General features: G+C 34.1%; 1 protein-coding gene across 3 annotated transcripts in view; it reads left to right on the top strand.

The window, feature by feature from the left end:
• CDK8 (cyclin dependent kinase 8) overlaps positions 1–15,487 on the top strand; it is a 145,443-nt gene extending 129,956 nt beyond the window's left edge. For 2 of the 3 annotated variants that reach the window (XM_004453096.5, XM_058277044.2), the window contains exons 7-13: positions 3,443–3,586; positions 5,868–5,937; positions 6,732–6,804; positions 10,461–10,558; positions 11,285–11,363; positions 11,487–11,645; positions 14,208–15,487. In XM_004453096.5, the coding sequence (XP_004453153.1) occupies positions 3,443–3,586; positions 5,868–5,937; positions 6,732–6,804; positions 10,461–10,558; positions 11,285–11,363; positions 11,487–11,645; positions 14,208–14,333 (749 nt within the window). In that variant the 3' untranslated portion in view covers positions 14,334–15,487. The remainder of the gene's footprint in view (positions 1–3,442; positions 3,587–5,867; positions 5,938–6,731; positions 6,805–10,460; positions 10,559–11,284; positions 11,364–11,486; positions 11,646–14,207) is intronic. The other variant, XM_004453097.5, reaches the window with a different exon arrangement.
• Positions 15,488–17,033: the final 1,546 nt, after the last annotated feature.

Here is a 17,033-nt window from a genome sequence, read left to right as displayed (position 1 = left end):
TTTCTTTCATTAAATTTGGGAAATCTTCTGTCATTATTTCTTTGGATATTCCTTCTGACCCTTTCTTTCTTCTCCTTCTGGGACTCCCACAACGCATATATTCATCTACTTGACTGTGTCTCACAGTTCTCTTAGGTTCTGTTCATTTTTTTTCTTTTCTTTTTTCCTTTGTGCTTTCTGCTCCTCAGCTTCAGTCTTTTCAATGTCTTGTCTTTGAGTTCACTGATTCTTTCTTCTGCCAAGTCCAATCTGCTGTTGAAATCCTCTGTGGAATTTTTCTTTATTGTAGCCTTCAACTCCTATAGTTCTGTTTGGTTCCTTTTTAAAATTTCCATCTCTTTCTTTGAGATTCATATTTGTTCATTCATTGGTTTCCTAATAACCCTTAAAGTTTTTTTGTTTTGTTTTGTTTTCTGTGTTTTCCTTTATCTCCTTGAGCATATTGAGGATCATTATTTTTTTTAAAGTCCTCGTCAGGTATGTCCAAAGTCTGGTCTTCCTCATTGACTTTTTCCGGATTTTGGTCTTATTCCTTTGAAACAAACACTTTGTTTGTTTTTTGCCCTGTAATCTTTTGTTGTACACCATACGTTTTAATATTTTGAAATGTTATTTCTGGGATTTAGTTCCTGAACTGTTTGTTCCTTAAGTTATTTCCAGGTAATGGTATGCCAGAGATTGCCTTGAGTGTCAGGGCTTTTTTAAAGCTGTGTTTTCTTGATTGAACATGTACCCAGGTATAGCAACCTTTTACCTGGAGCTCAAGAAGGATGGTTTTGCCAGTTTTTGCTAGTTGTTCAGATTCTACAGGAGAACAGCACCCAGGAGCCTCTTACAGTGCCCTCTTCACTGACTGGAAGACTCATATGTTTGATATAATGGCATTATTTAGAAGGGTAAATTGTTAGTTGAGTTAGGTGGGCTGTGTTAAACTGAAGGCTATTAAGAAACAGCACAATATCATGGGGAAATAACCTAGTATAAACAAATCAAAATAATGTAGTCCCACCCTCTACTACCAGCAGATTTTAGTGCTATGGTTGTTTAGCTGCACAGAAGTGCAAGCTGAATTATTAAACCAAAGAGAGGACATGGTCTGGTAGTAAACAGTGTACTCCTAGGGACAAAACTTAATTCAGTTTTGAGTTTTGTTTTGTTCTTTTTTGTTTGTTTGTTTGACTTTGGGGAGAAGCTGAAAGAGTTATCAATCTTTAATTGTCACTAAAGCAGTCTTAAAAGTGTTACTAAATCACCTTAAGATAATTTTTTGCAAAATTGTTTTCAACGTATCTGTATAGACTTTTTCCTTCACCTTTTTATTTTGAAATAATTAAAACTTATAGGACAGTTGCAAAATAATAAAAAACTAAAACCTATACAAAGAATTCCAACGCAGATTGACCAATTTTAACATTTTGCCCCATGTGCTATATAACTTGTGTAGACTTGTAAGCTCATGTATTTGTCCTCAAATCTCTGAATGCCCACTCAATGTATGACAATCTTTTATGTGGGAAATATAAAATAAAATAGGGAAAAGAGAATTTACTCTGTTTTATGGAACTAGAAACCTGTTATTAGTATATCTTATTGATTAAAATATTAACAAACCTACCTTCTGTGCTCCCATCCCCCCCCCCCCCAATCCATTGGGTATATGAGGGAGGTTAATTACTAGCCACTTTTCCTGCTTAGCTCAAGAGCTACATATGAGTTCCACAATTTTTGAGTAGGTGGGATTATATTATGCCCAGGCCAGAAGGCACTGGACAAGTAGGTAAACAGGAGAAAGAGATTTTTCCCATTAACTTGGTGCAATGTGAGAAAGATTTTCTTTCATGGAATTTTTCATAGCTAACCAAAACCAGTTGTTGCAGTCTTTCTTTGATGGAATGAGTATAGTTTTAAATATGAAAAATAATTTATGAGTCTTATTTTGATCCTTCCTAGCTTGCTTTTCTGTCCTTTGATTAAGATTATCATAGGTCAGGTTTATATGTGGAACCCATGTAAAAAGAATAATCACAAAAGAAATAATTTCCCCACTTAACCCTCTAATGTTAAAAAGAAGATAGCTTAGCCTCCATTTCTTGATGAAACTCTTCCTTATGGCGCTATTGGTTTGGTTTTCTAGTGGGGGATAAAAGTGATACGTAAACATGGTGTCTTTTTTTACATCATTTACTTGTAGTCAAGGTGTGTAATCTTTAAGTAAATTAAGTAAATAAATGATTCAGTTTTTATTTTGAGTTGAAAATATGGTAATCTTACATCAAATTAAATGTCTATATTCCAATTTTGGAGTTAAAATTTCTCCATTATTTATATATTAACAATTTTGCTCATTTTCTCTTTAAGTGAAAGTTATTAACATACCTAAGCAATCATTTTTAATTTTAATAAAATAGTCATTTTTTTGTCCCCCTATAGTTATTTTTGTTTGCCATGGGTATTGGTTAAATTAGCGAAAAAACACTTAATTGTGTGTCTGCTGAGTGCACACCATTGTATTAATATTTAGTTTAGGGAAATTAACATTAGTAATTTAGAGATTTGTATAATAGGGGAAATGGAATATTTCAGCTTTAAATTCTAAATTGGTATAAAGATCTTTCCTCTGCTAATAGTTCTATTGAGTAAAAATTCAATATGAATGAAAGGAAGCCTGTATCTTAAAGTGAATGAAAGCAATTTACTTTGTGTATACAAAGAAATACATTTGCCTGGCTTTTTAAATAATTCCTATGAAGTTATAGCCTTCTTTACCCATTTTAAAGGTAGTATTTCTCCTATTGTCTTGTCCTAATGCAGTACTTAAACTTGCAAAATCTAAAACTATGTCGTATAAAGAAACATTTTGAAAGAAAACTGATTAAGTATAAATGCCATGTTTCATTAGAATATTTGAGATTAGTCCTTGTCCTTCTTGTTGGAATAGTATCTTTCTAATTAATGCTGCTAACATGTTTTATTACCAAAATTTGCACTGTTTTTGGCAAGTATGCCCAATTTCAAAGGCTGATTGGGCTTTCTGTTTATTTTGTGTTTAGTTTTGTTTGTTTGTGGTGACTGTGCTCATATGCAGCTTTGAGTGTATTTTTATAGATGAGATAATATTTGGGGCATTTGATATCTCACCAAAAAATTCAGCTAATAAATTTAATTTAGACCTGGAGTTAAAGCTATTGGGTGAGACAGAAATATAACAAGGAATGAAAAATTGGGGAGAAATTATATATTTACAACTAATGTTCCATGCCATATAGTAATTATAAATGTGTAGGAAGATAACCTATGAGGGAAAAAGAAAGAAAGAAAGAAAACCACTCCCTGCCAAAATAAAAATGCATTTTCTTTTGGAAAGAACCACTTTATTTTCCTCCTTTCTTTTTCTTTTTTCCTTTCCTTTTTTTTTCTTTTTTCTTTTTTTTTTCTTTTAAAGATATTTGGGCTATAGGGTGTATATTTGCAGAACTACTAACGTCAGAACCAATATTTCACTGTCGACAAGAGGACATCAAAACTAGTAATCCTTATCACCATGACCAGCTGGACAGAATATTCAATGTAATGGGATTTCCTGCAGGTACACATTATGTTTTGTTTTGTTTTTGTTTTTTTTGAATCACTGTTGTTTGAACTTAGGTATCTTCATTGGAAAGCTGTATATTATTAGCTGATGAAAGCTACTCTTACTCCATTCTTTGGTTTTATGACTTGCATTATCAACAATCCATAGAAATAGTAAGATTTATAGAGTTCACATATTAGCATTAAAATATTTATGGGTTTCATAAATTTGATGGTATATTTTTGTTTCATTTTGATTTGCTCTTTTGTTTTGTTTCATATTTGAAAGGATAAAATATTTGCAATATCTGGATTTAAAAGGTTTGTTTCTACTAGTGGAAAGTATAAATAAAATTCACTATCTATGAATTTTTTTCTGGCAGCACGTATAATACTGCCATTGTTTGGAATTTGAATACAAAATTTAAATGTTACTTTTATGTAGGACACTGTACAGAATCAAATTATGTTAAGTAATTGCATTTTGCTGTACAGTCCTGTCAATAAGAACATTCTTTTAACTGTTCATTAGATCAGTCAGTATGTTGGCAAAAGTGTAGTACTCCACAAGCCTTAAGCAGGGAGAAAGTTGTTTAGGGGTCTCCCCACTGATATTTCTCTCCAGTTATATCCCAATTCCTAGTTATACCACAGTATGGAAGTTCTTAAGTCACTAAAACTCTGCCCAAGGGTCCAGAATAATGAGAATTTGTTTAAGTTAGATAATTTTGACCAGGCAAGTATTTATTAGAAAATGCTTCTTCTTATAAATATTTCTCAAGTCACTATAATGTAAGACTAACACAGAAATATCTAGATATTAGAATTCTACACTCCTTTGAAGGGCTGTTAATTATTAATAAATGCAGAATACCTCTCTGCACAAATAGTACCTTTCTCCAGGATTGGTCATCAGTTCCAGGAAAACTGCTCTGTTGTGATGGGAATTATATTCATGTACTAAATACTGAGTACCTGCCATGTGCCAGACACTGTTAGGTATAAAATATTGATGATGCAACTGATGTCTTCTTGTCCTCAGGAATTTACATTACATGTACATGTACATTCTAACTAGAATCTTTAAAGAACAGGTATGACTTGAGTAAATAGAGGGGAATGGCTTTTTCTTCGCACTTCTTAATCCATCCACCATTTCTAAGTCAGACAAGGAAAGAAATATGTCTTAGAAGGGGATGGAGCCTATATAAAAGACAATTCTATTTGTGGTACAAAATTTAGGTGCGTCTATTTATGAGAAACCTTGAAAATCGACAGCAACTTAGATTAGTATGCAGTGCTATGTGAAAATCAATTTTAAAAGAGAGGCAGCTAAAGTCAGAAAAACCAGCAGCTTGACGTTAGTGGTTATCCAAGCATAAAGTGATAATAAGGATGGAGAAAAAGAACAAATAAACTTTTTTTGTAACAAGTGTGTAATTGAGAAAAGAGTAAAATATTATCTCTCAAGATTTCCAGCTTAAGAAATTGACAAAATGGACATTGGTATCTGTGAAGGATAGGTAGTGGGTATTTTTACAAGTAAGTTCAAAGAAAAGCAAATTTTTAAAGTCTGTTTAAACACTAAAGGTGCTATTAAGCTACCTGTTGTAGTGCTTGTGCACCTAATAGACGCTCAGAAAAGCCCACTGATAATGATGGAGTAAACAAGTTATCTAGGCTGTATTGTTTGAGCCTCTAAAGCCAACAAAACTGAAACATTTTGTACTTACATATTTAGCAGCAGGGGTGGTTTTGGTAATATTGAAATTAGTCAAGGCACCAGGTGGTTTATTAATAAAGTAATTATGTCCTATTCTATTCTATTTCAAACCATTATTACTGTTTACAATGGTTACTGATGTAAAGAAATGTATTTTATGAGGTGAAAGGACTGTCATAAAAAGAAGTCACTATGAGAAAAGAGCTTACATTTTTCACTGAAGAGATTGCTGATTTAACCAAGAAATTTGGTGGAAAAGAAAAAACAGGTTGTTTTAGAAATATTTATAATTTTTCCCCTCTAGTTATAAAAGTTGAAGCAGCGTAGAATAAAACCCATAAAAAGCAAGCAGTTAAAATTAAATAGAAATAGTGATATCTAAAACTACACAAGGGAAGGGGAGTTGTACTTAAAGTTCAAGATAAGATGTTTACTATAGCTGAGCATTTATTTGAAATCTGAGCTGCGATGGAAGCTAAAAGTAGGAAATACAATGAAAATTAAGATAAACTTTATTTAAATTCATGAGAATAAGGACCTAGGCAATACAAAAACTTATTAATGTATTTCACAGATAAAGATTGGGAAGATATAAAAAAGATGCCTGAACACTCAACATTAATGAAAGATTTCAGAAGAAATACGTAAGTTGGAAAGAAAATGGACCTTTTGTTGATTTTTGCTTTTCTAATTTCACAATAGAATACTCAACATAAGATTATTCTAATAAGTAGTTTTGCTTCTTTACTTCAGTAAACATACATATGACAGTCCTCATTTCTTAAGATGCTTAAATGATGATATAAAGTAGGTGAAAATCAAATGTTAAGCAGCTGATCTGGATATGAGAAAAATCAGTCATTTCTTTCCGTATTTACTACTTTCTGAGAGCTAGACATCAATGTGTAAAGTATTTTAGTTGAAGAAATAAGAGATCAAAATATAAACTAACCTTGTAAATAGCCACTTGCCTACCCACCTAGGTTGTGTGGTAATTTGGGGCAAGTTCGTAGAGAAAATGAAGATTTCATTTATTTACAATGTGAGATCCAGGAAGTTGAGAAGAGGGAATTTATAGACCTGTAACTAATGTATTTTAAACTTATTGGTAAGGCAGAGTTAAACTTTTGACCCACGTATTTGAAACAAGACTCTTGCTATTTAAGTGAATTCATTGTGAAAAAAAGCTATCCCATCTATGCTATTATTGAAATCACCTTGCATATAATCAGTGGTAACTCAGAAGTGACTAGTATGGGTGATGAATGAAGTATGAAATTGATTTAATGCTACCCTTTAATGCCGATCACCATTTTTTATGTACATATTGTATGTATATGATATTTTATATCAGTTACAATCAAAATAATTCTCTTTGGAAGTTCTTTAGGCAATATAATAAACCTAGCATCAATATTTTGTGGTATTTCTCTTTCAGGTATACCAACTGCAGCCTTATCAAGTATATGGAAAAACATAAAGTTAAACCAGATAGCAAAGCATTCCACTTGGTAAGATTTAGATAATACTAATGAAACACATTTTTTTTTTTCTAATTGACTAGCCCAACCTAAGCCTTTTTGTGGTCAAGTCACAATTACTCAGCACTCTTATAATACTTTAGTGGTAAATACAGAGATCTTTTTGATACATATCAGTGAAGACTTCATAATGTTTGCTTTTCCAAAGCCATATCATGATTTGGCTAGATTAGATTTATGATCTCTAAAGGTAGTGATCATAACAAGTCTGTCTAGAGCATTTTTTAAATCACATACTCTTTTTCATCAATAACTTTAAAATTTCATAAATGCAGAGAAGTATGAAGAAGAAAATCTCACCATTCAGAAATGATTTCTACAGGTTATTTTGCATTTCAGCTCTTCAAAAGATTGCTTACAAAACTTTTAAAACTCCCAAGGTACTATTTATAAACTTGATATTAAAAGTCTTTCCGTGATGTTATACATTATTTGCTTTTTCTGAGAGAATTATGAGAGACATAGAATTTATCACTGTGTAATCAAAAAATCATTTGACCTAGAATCTAAAAGTCTAAACTGCTCATATTAAAAATGACTAGCAAGGAGATAGGATGAGTGCTGAGAAGGGGTACCGATGCTTAATGTATGTAGAAGTTTTAATTGGCTTGGCTGTAAAAGTGTGGAAATGGATAGAGTTGATGGTAACGTTATACTAAATGTAGCTAACACAGCTGATTTATAAATGGGATTTTGACTGAAAAGGTAGTCTAGATGTAAATGTCAATTGAAAGAAAGCTAGAGAATAATTTAGACCCTAGTTTCTAGGGGCTGAATAACATAGTGAACCCAGAAGTGAATAAGAATTGTGATTAATAGTACAAATATAAGAATATTCTTCTTTGAATTAGAACAAAATATACATCACTATTACAAGGTGGTAATACTATAGAGATGCATGGGGAAAATACAATTAATATAACCTATGGACTATAGTTAATAGCAGTATTTTAATATTCTTCCATCAATGTCAAAGAAGTACTATGTTAATAAGGGGTATATATCAAATGTAACTATAGACCATAATTAGTGATAATTGATGATGTTATTTCATAATCTGTACTAAATGTTCAACAATTACCTAATGTGTTGGTGGAGGGGTGTTGTGTGGGAATTCACATCTGCATGATTGTTTTGTAAGTTCACAACTTCTCAAATAAATAAATAGATATGTATGACTAGCAGAGTAACTTTTGTTGAGGTGGTATTCAATTTTGCCAACTTAAATTTGTTGATAATAAAATTTCCAATTCTTGAGGTTTTTCGGTTTTATGTTTTCAAAACATGATTTATTACATATAAAGGGGGATTTGGGGGAAGCAGATTGTATTTTGCTTGGCTTAAAAATTACTAATCCTTTTTTCCATGTGTTTTAAAATGGGTTCCTTAAATGGGAATTCTTTTACCTTGAAATAGTTAAATTTTCATTTATTACACCAGGCCACCTGGCAAACATTTCTTCTATTTCTTCTTCCTCTGCCGCTTCTGCTCTTATATTTTCTTATTATTATTACATCATATCATATACTTCATATCTTATCAGCAATTTCAAAAGGTGTTCTTAACCTACCATATTACCATAGTGCATTATTCAAATTGTTTATTATAATGTATTTAAAACAGTATCCAAATTGGAAGTGTAAGTCAGTTCCTTTAAAATTATGGACTGATTTATTCTTTTAAAATAATGATAGTAGTGGTAGACTAAAAGCCATGATCTTAAGGAAATTGCTTTAATTCCTTCTAATTTCCCTGTTACTTGTTAGTCTGTGAAGTGAGTCTCACTCTAGGGATATCCCTCCCTTGTGGCTTAGCTGATTATTTTTGCTGGAGTGACATATTGCAGTTAGTTATCTTGGGTGGTCCCATCTGAAAATTCTAACTCCAATAAAAATATTGGGTATTTTAAATCAAAAGTCCAGGCTTCTTACAACCCCAAAATAAAATCATGCTTCCATTGAACTAATGGATCGTCAAAATCAAATTTAAATCTTGTTGTATCTACATTTGTATTATTGTATTGTATCTACATTTCTATTATTTGTATCTCCATTTCCATTATTTCATTTTCTTCAGTCCTCTAAAATTTGTCATTATGTCTTAATGTGTTCATTGGTTTTCAAAGTGTGGTCCCAGGCCAGCAACATTAACATCTTCTGGGAACTTGTTGGAAATGTAAATTCCTGAGCTCCTGCCCAGACATAGCAATCAAGATCTCTGGGCATGGGCCAGTTTCTTTTAACAAGCCTTCCAGATAATTGTGATCCACACTAAAGTTTGAGAACCACTGTATTATATCAGAGGTTATAAGATAAGAGATCACTATTTAGATGATCTCTTAAATTACTTAAATATTCTAGTTCATACAGCCTTTAAATGAATTGTTTTAACCAAAAATTACCGAATTTTCAGATCAATGTGATTTCTATATGTAGCAACAAAAGTAATAATAGTTTACACTTAATATTGTGCTTTCTTCATGCCAAGTACCTTTAAAGTACTTTCCAGAGAACAAGCCTATGATAATAGATAGTTTTTAATCTCCATGAGATTAAGGTTAAGTAGCTTGTCCAATGTCACTCAACCATAAATATGGAGTCAGGATTTGAAACCAAGCAGTCTACCTGTAGAGTCTCTGCTCATAGTCAAAGTTCTGAATCACTATATGTAAATATACTAGTACAGCACAGTCCAATAGAACTTTCTGCAATGATGGAAGTATTCTGTATTGGCATTTTCAATTAGGTAGCCACCCCGACACACATAGTTTTTGAGCTCTTGAAGTATATCTAGTGTGACTAGGGAATGAAGTTTTTTATTTAACTCAGTTTTAACTAACTTGCTTTAAATCTGAATAACCGCGTGACTAGTGTATTATTTATGATATAACAATTTTTTTCCATAATAGAAAAGAACAAAAAACACCAGAATTTTACTTCTATTGTAAATTGGATAAAGGAATTTAGGTAATGAAAGAAAAATCATTGGTTAGTTAGAAAACATAAAATTAGATACCTAGGAAACGGACTTTGGCCCAGTGGTTAGGGCGTCCGTCTACCATATGGGAGGTCCGCGGTTCAAACCCCGGGCCTCCTTGACCCCTGTGGAGCTGGCCATGCGCAGTGCTGATGCACGCAAGGAGTGCCTTGCCACGCAAGGGTGTCCCCCGCGTGGGGGAGCCCCACGCACAAGGAGTGCGCCCGTGAGGAAAGCCGCCCAGCGTGAAAAGAAAGTGCAGCCTGCCCAGGAATGGCGCCACCCACACTTCCCGTGCCGCTGACAACAACAGAAGCGGACAAAGAAACAAGACGCAGCAAACAGACACCAAGAACAGACAACCAGGGGAGGGGGGGAAGTTAAATAAATAAATAAATCTTTAAAAAAAAAAAAATTAGATACCTAGAATGCCACTACTTGTGTGAAAATCAAATGAGATAGTGAATAATTAACAATTGAAATTGATATGTTAAACTCAATTTAATAATAAAGTAAGGTTTTCTTGTTAATTTTGAAGATACCCTCCAAACTGTGGTGTCATTCATCAGCAAACATATACCTCCCATATAGGTGTCAGAGAGTGACTTGAATGGTAAACACAGTAATGTTTTTATGACTTATGGTTTCAGCTTCAGAAGTTGCTTACCATGGACCCAATAAAGCGAATTACCTCAGAACAGGCTATGCAGGATCCCTATTTCTTAGAAGACCCACTTCCTACATCAGAGTAAGTGATTCATTTATTAACTTACCAGCATGATAGAATTTTTTAGAGCATTTTTTCTAAAAATGGTTGCCATTCCTTTTACATGGTACCCAAGGAAATCCTTATAATAAGCACAAAATGAGCTATGATGACTGATGTGTCACTTTGGGGTTTTACAGTTATGAGACATTCCTGTTCATCTCTTGCTTTATGAAACTTCAATCCCATTAGTTTCAGCACTAATCAGTTATTCAACAATAAGAGTTGATTAAGCATGCTGAGTGAGTCTTGGACTATTGCTCACTGCCACACTTGTAGTTTTGTGTTCCAAAATGACAGCTGCCATTCCCAAATAAATTTTTGTTTCCCATATCACTTTTTTTGTAGTAGGGACTGTAAAATAAAAATTGTCTTCAAATAGTGACAGACATTTCAGGTTGAATCTATATTTTGATTATAGTAATTTTTAAAAAGTAATGCTGGTATACCGGAAGAAAGTTGAGTCATTTTAGATGATTATTGATTATTTTTATACAGTGGAAGACCTGTTCAAATGGCCTGTGGTAATGTCACTGTTGAGAAGGAAAGACACATTTTGTCAAGGTTTCGTGAAAGGTGCTTGTATTTGCAAATGTAGAGGCAAAGTCCATCTTAAAAGATTAAAATGAAAACACTTAAATGAAGCTATTTGAAATATTGATTAGTATACCAAAAACACTGTTTTTTGTTTGTTTTTCTTATGATCAGTGTTTTTGCCGGTTGTCAAATTCCTTACCCAAAACGAGAGTTTTTAACAGAAGAAGAACCTGATGACAAAGGAGACAAAGTAAGTATTAAAGTACTCTTGTCAGCTTCTTGTTTCACTAAAAACTACTGTAATATTTTCCAGTTTGGGTGTATTTTGTTCTCCTTCTGAGTTGAACTTTGTTTTTCTGTTTAACCAATTGAGAAGAACCAGCAGCAGCAGCAGGGCAATAACCATACTAATGGAACTGGTCACCCAGGGAATCAAGACAGCAGTCACACGCAGGGACCCCCGTTGAAAAAAGTGAGAGTTGTTCCTCCTACCACTACCTCAGGTGGACTAATCATGACCTCAGACTATCAGGTATTCCAAGTTAATTTTGTATTGACCTGCCATGTTAATGTTTGCATATGGGTTGCGGGGGGGGGGGGGCACCCACTGGAAAATGCGATGGAATTGAGAAATGCTGGCCTTTTATGTGCTTGGGGAACTCTGTCGACCTAAGTGTTAACTGGCAAGAGAAAGTACTGCCAGTGGTACAATAAAAAGGGCTTAAACTTTTCAATAGACTAAGAATGATAGAATTCAGATTATGGCATTTATTAACTGTATGACCTTGCTCAAGTAAAACAGCATCTCCTGGCTTAAATTTTTCTATCTTATACAATAAGAATAGTAAAGCCTAACTTGCATATATGGTGAATTACACATGATATATCTTACCCACCTAATTATAGCAGGAGCTCAATAAATGGTATCTATTATTTTGAAACAAGGATATAACAATGATTAAGAACACAGTTTTTCAGATCCCAGCTCAGTCACTTACTTCTATATAACCTGATTCAGATGTTCTCAGTCTCTTCATTTGTAGAAGATAAGTAATGATTAACAATAAACATAAGGTTGTGCAAAGAATTGAGTGAGATAACATCCTAAGGCACAATGGCTAGCGTGACATTAGCGTTTAATAGATAATACCAATTACTGTTATCATCTATATTATCATTGAAATTAAAATTCTTGGCAATTTTCATAGTGCACAGTAAGCACTTCCAAGTGGTGGTGGTGGTGATTACCATAATAATAGTGACTATTGAGTGTTTACTATATGCCAGCTACCATACTAAGTATGAAGCACACATTCTTTGATCCTCATGATAACTCTCTGAGGTAAGTGGTATTGCCATTTCAGAAAGGAAACTGAGACTCATGGAGGTTAAATGATGTTTGTATGGTCACCCAGCAAGCCAGTGGGAGACACAGATTCAAACTGAGCTGCCCTGACTTCAAAGGCTATCTGTTGCCTGCTCATGGATCCTATCAAATGTACCTTTGTAGAAAGACCTGTTTTGAATCTTGTGCACCACTACTTCCCTTTTTCTTCTGCTTATTCAAATCATATTCCCAACTAAACTGAGTTTCAGTGTAGGAAGTATACTGAAAACTTGACCAGTTAGAGTGATATACCTACTAAAAGCAGGGGGAAAGGATCTTTTTTAAGCTGATAAGGTTCCCAGGGCCTGCTACTACACTTTAACAATTATCTATTAACTCTGCTTTGGCTAAAGAGAGGTTAGCCCCCCAAATCATGGCCACCATTTTCTGCTTGAGTAGTAATTCTCTTGCAGTAAACTAAGCAAAGAATTCAGAGACTGTTCTCTTTGGGAGGTGATGTTTGTTCCATCATCCTTTTCTCCCTGTCCGAATGGGGAGAGAGCTCTGTTTGGGCTCAAGAATTTGCTGACATGTTAAAGTGATTGCATCCTTAGAACTCTGTTACTGTTCTTTCCCTTTCTACCATTTTTGGAATTGAGAATGCTACTCTTCTTACATTGCAATAATAGTATTTTTATTTTTTGTATATAACTTGCAGCAGAAAAAAAGATTCAGTAGTTTAAAGATCACAAAAATGTGTTACTGGCAAAGAAATCAATTCTGTGCTGCCTTTTCTTATTGTCATACTCCATTTTTATCCTTTAATCACACACAAACACACACACACATACATATATATATAGGGGAGGAGAAGTTCAGTTAAAGAAACTATCTTATAAATTAGTTTTGAATTTCTTAATGTGTACTCTAAATATATGTGTAAACATCTCAAGCAAATAAGTTGATATTTATCAAGTAGATACAAAATGACATAAAAAATGGTGTGTTTGAATTTCCTTGGCTGCTCAAGCAAATACCGTTCAGTGGGTTGGCTTAAACAATGGAAATTTATTAGCTTACAGTTTTGAGGCTTGGAAAAAATCCAAATCAAGGCATTTTCAAAGTGATGCTTTCTTCCCAAAGTCTGGCATTCCCTGACTGGCTGCTGGTGATCCTTGGGTTCCTCTGTCACATAGCAATGTGAATGGTTGCCTCTCTTGGCCTCTCCCTTTTCTTCTGTATTCCACTGACCTTCAGCTTCTTGTTTCCCATGACTTTCTCTCTCTGTCTGAATTTCATTCTGCTTATAAAGGATTCTAGTAATAGGATTAAGACCTATCCTGATTGAATTGGGCCACACCTTAACTGAAGTAACCTTATCAAAAAGTCGTATTTACAATAGGTTCACACTCCCAAGAATGGAATAAGGTTAAGAACATGTTTTTCTGGGGTACATACAGCTCCAAACCACCACAGGGTGTTACTGTTGTAGGGGAAAAACGTATTTGCACAGCATAATAATAAGACTGTACTAGTATTTTTCATTAGGAATATTATGACCTTCATAAAGAAAAGTTGATATTAAAAGATATTAGATATTTCATCATTTTAATGATAAAGCTTGTCCATAGCACAAAACTTTTAGATTCTTATTTCCTTGAAACATAATGATGCTTCAAGCACACCTAAGCCTTGCTGGCTTGGGACAGAGCTAGCTAACTCCTCTGAGCACTTGGAACTCATCTCTCCCTTGGTCTCCTTTTCCAGCGTTCCAATCCACATGCTGCCTATCCCAACCCTGGACCAAGCACATCACAGCCACAGAGCAGCATGGGATATTCAACTACCTCCCAGCAGCCTCCACAGTACTCACATCAGACACATCGGTACTGAGCTGCATCGGAAGAATGTCAATGCACTGTTGCTAATGCTGCAGGCCTGGCTGTGCAGCTCGCTGCAGGAACCTGGCACACCCTGAGAATGTACTGTACAACCACATGTTCAGAATGTCCAGTAGCCAAGTTCCACCACTTTTAACAGATTGGGGTAGTGGCTTCCAAGTTGTACCTAATTTTGGATTAGACTTGAAAAGAAAGTGCTAGCACAGTTTGTGTTGTGGATATGCTACTTCCATAGTTTACTTGACGTGGTTCAGACTGACCAATGCATTTTTTTCAGTGACAGTCTGTAGCAGTTGAAGCTGTGAAATGTGCTAGGGGCAAGCAGTTGTCATTGTTTGTGGTGAATTCTTTCAGTGTAACAACATTATCTGACCAATCGTACACACACAAAAATGCTTAACTGGTACTTGAAAATTACAGTATATGTTAACTCAACAAAATAACCAAGACTCAAAATGAGATTATTTTGGGACACCTTTCTTTTTAGTGTCTTATCAGTGGTTTGATTCATTTTCCACATTAATCAGTGTTTTTTGACCAAGAAAATTGCTTGGATTATTTTGAAAGTACAAAAGCCACATAGTTTTTCCAGGAAGGTTTCAAAACTCCCAAAGATTAATTTCCAACTTTTTAGTTTGTTTTTATTTCAATCTATGACTTGACTGGTATTAAAGCTGCTATTTGATAGTAATTAAGTATGTTGTCATTGATATAGACCTGTTTGGTTCAGCAAACAAACTAAAATGATTGTCATAGACAGTGTTTTATTTTTCCTGTTGGTGTTGCTGATTTGTGAGCATGCTTTAAGATGAAAAAAGCATGAATGATAACTTCCTTAAAAAGGTGCGGCATCCAATTCAGATATTTTGTCCTGATTTTAAAGCTGGTTGGTGTAGTGCTGTTAAAATTTCGTTCAGTTAATTTTCTTTTTAAAAACTTGTTCGCACGTTGTTTAGGGTGCCCTTACTTCAGCAAAGGAGAAGGAGTAGGAGAGCCTTAGAATTTTTGAGGAAAAAAAAAACCTATAACATACAATGTACTGTATCAAACTATTTTACATGAATGACACAAGTATTCTGAATTTAAAAATTGAACATTGTTAAAAACAAGGTGTTATGTAATAAATTTATTTTTCATAAATCAAAATGTAGAGTCAGCTCTATTTTTTATACCTGCAAAGGATCTTTCTTTAATTTTAAAATGCTCTGTATCAAGTTACCTCTGAATAAACCTCTTCAGTTGTTCATAATAATATCTATTTGTTCTGCCCTCATAACAAGGTTTACAATGATGACTTTATAGATTCTTTTCTCTGTTTCACTTAGTGTTATAATGTAAAGTATGAAATATAGATACCTTTCTGATTGAAAGTGATGATTATGAGCCTTCAGTTTCTTAAATAATTCCTACTTCTGTACTACGCTAGCTGTTTGACTGTTTTATCCCAAATAATTATTGCACAGAACTTTCAACACAAAGCACAGAAGATACAAAACACCTAATATAATTTTTTTTCTTAAAAACTCAACTTATCCATATAAGAACATTCTAAAACATTTTACAAACTGAGGACTCTCGGTATGGATAGGCCTGACCATAAGGGTAACTTTTAGAAGCTGAATTCATGTTTCCATTTTGTCTTCCCCACTGTAGTTTATTTATACAATGCATTGATCTGAATATGGAGAGTCCCTTAAAATCTCCCTTTGACCACAAAATTAAGTCAGTTCTTTCCACAATTTGCTTTCTATCAGTTTTATCCCTCACACTATCTCATTTCCCTTCCACTGGAATTGTCTTCATAATTTTCTCCCTGCCTTTGATTTAGTGGTTTTCAGACTTCACTGGATATAAGAATCAACTTTTTTTTTTTTTTTAAGTATTTTATTAGGGCCTAGTCCCAGAAGTTGATACAGTAGGATTGGGATAGAACATGGAATCTTCATTTTTAACAAACCCTCCATTTAGTTCTGATGCAGGTAGTCTAAAGAATACACGTTTTAAAAAAACATATCTCTAGGGACAATTCCTCCAAGCCATCTGCTGGTAGACCATCTAAAGGTTGAGTATGTAGTAATAACAATTAGGCTTAGAAGGAGGTCTACTCTACTGACAGCCCATCACTCCTACATAAATCTCAGCAGGTAAAACCCATATTAACAGGTTCTACTCAAGTATTAGAAGGCCTTGGGGCTCAGTTCTCAGATTTCTTTATTCCTTTGTCTACCCCATTCCCTAAGTGATAATGTCCTATCATGGTTTTCAACATGTTACCATGAAATTTACATATACAACCTGTTTTCTCTCCTGAGCTCGTTTCATATATCAGTGGACTTTGTGACAATAAGCACCCACCTGCCACCATTCTGTCTCATCCCCGATTTATTTTTCTACATAGCACATCTCACCTCCCTATTGCATATATTTAACTATTTTATGTCTCTAACCAATAGAATGGAGGGTCTATGAGAGCAGGTGTCTTATCAAACTCAGATCTGCCCTCTATCTATTTTTGCTCCCTAAGTGATCTCACCCAGTCTCAGAATTTTGACATGCTAATGATTACCAGGTTTCTATTTCCAATCCAGCTTTACATGTCCCTTAAACTTCAGATAAGTACATCTGATTGAATATGGCTCAACATCTCTGGACTTAAACCTATCTGAACCACCCTCCAACCTGTTCCTCCTGC

Source organism: Dasypus novemcinctus, chromosome 15 (genome assembly GCF_030445035.2).
Source record: "Dasypus novemcinctus isolate mDasNov1 chromosome 15, mDasNov1.1.hap2, whole genome shotgun sequence".
Lineage (NCBI taxonomy): Eukaryota > Metazoa > Chordata > Mammalia > Cingulata > Dasypodidae > Dasypus > Dasypus novemcinctus.
The sequence above is the reverse complement of the archived record's forward strand: the minus strand, read 5'-3'. Positions and strand labels throughout refer to the sequence as shown.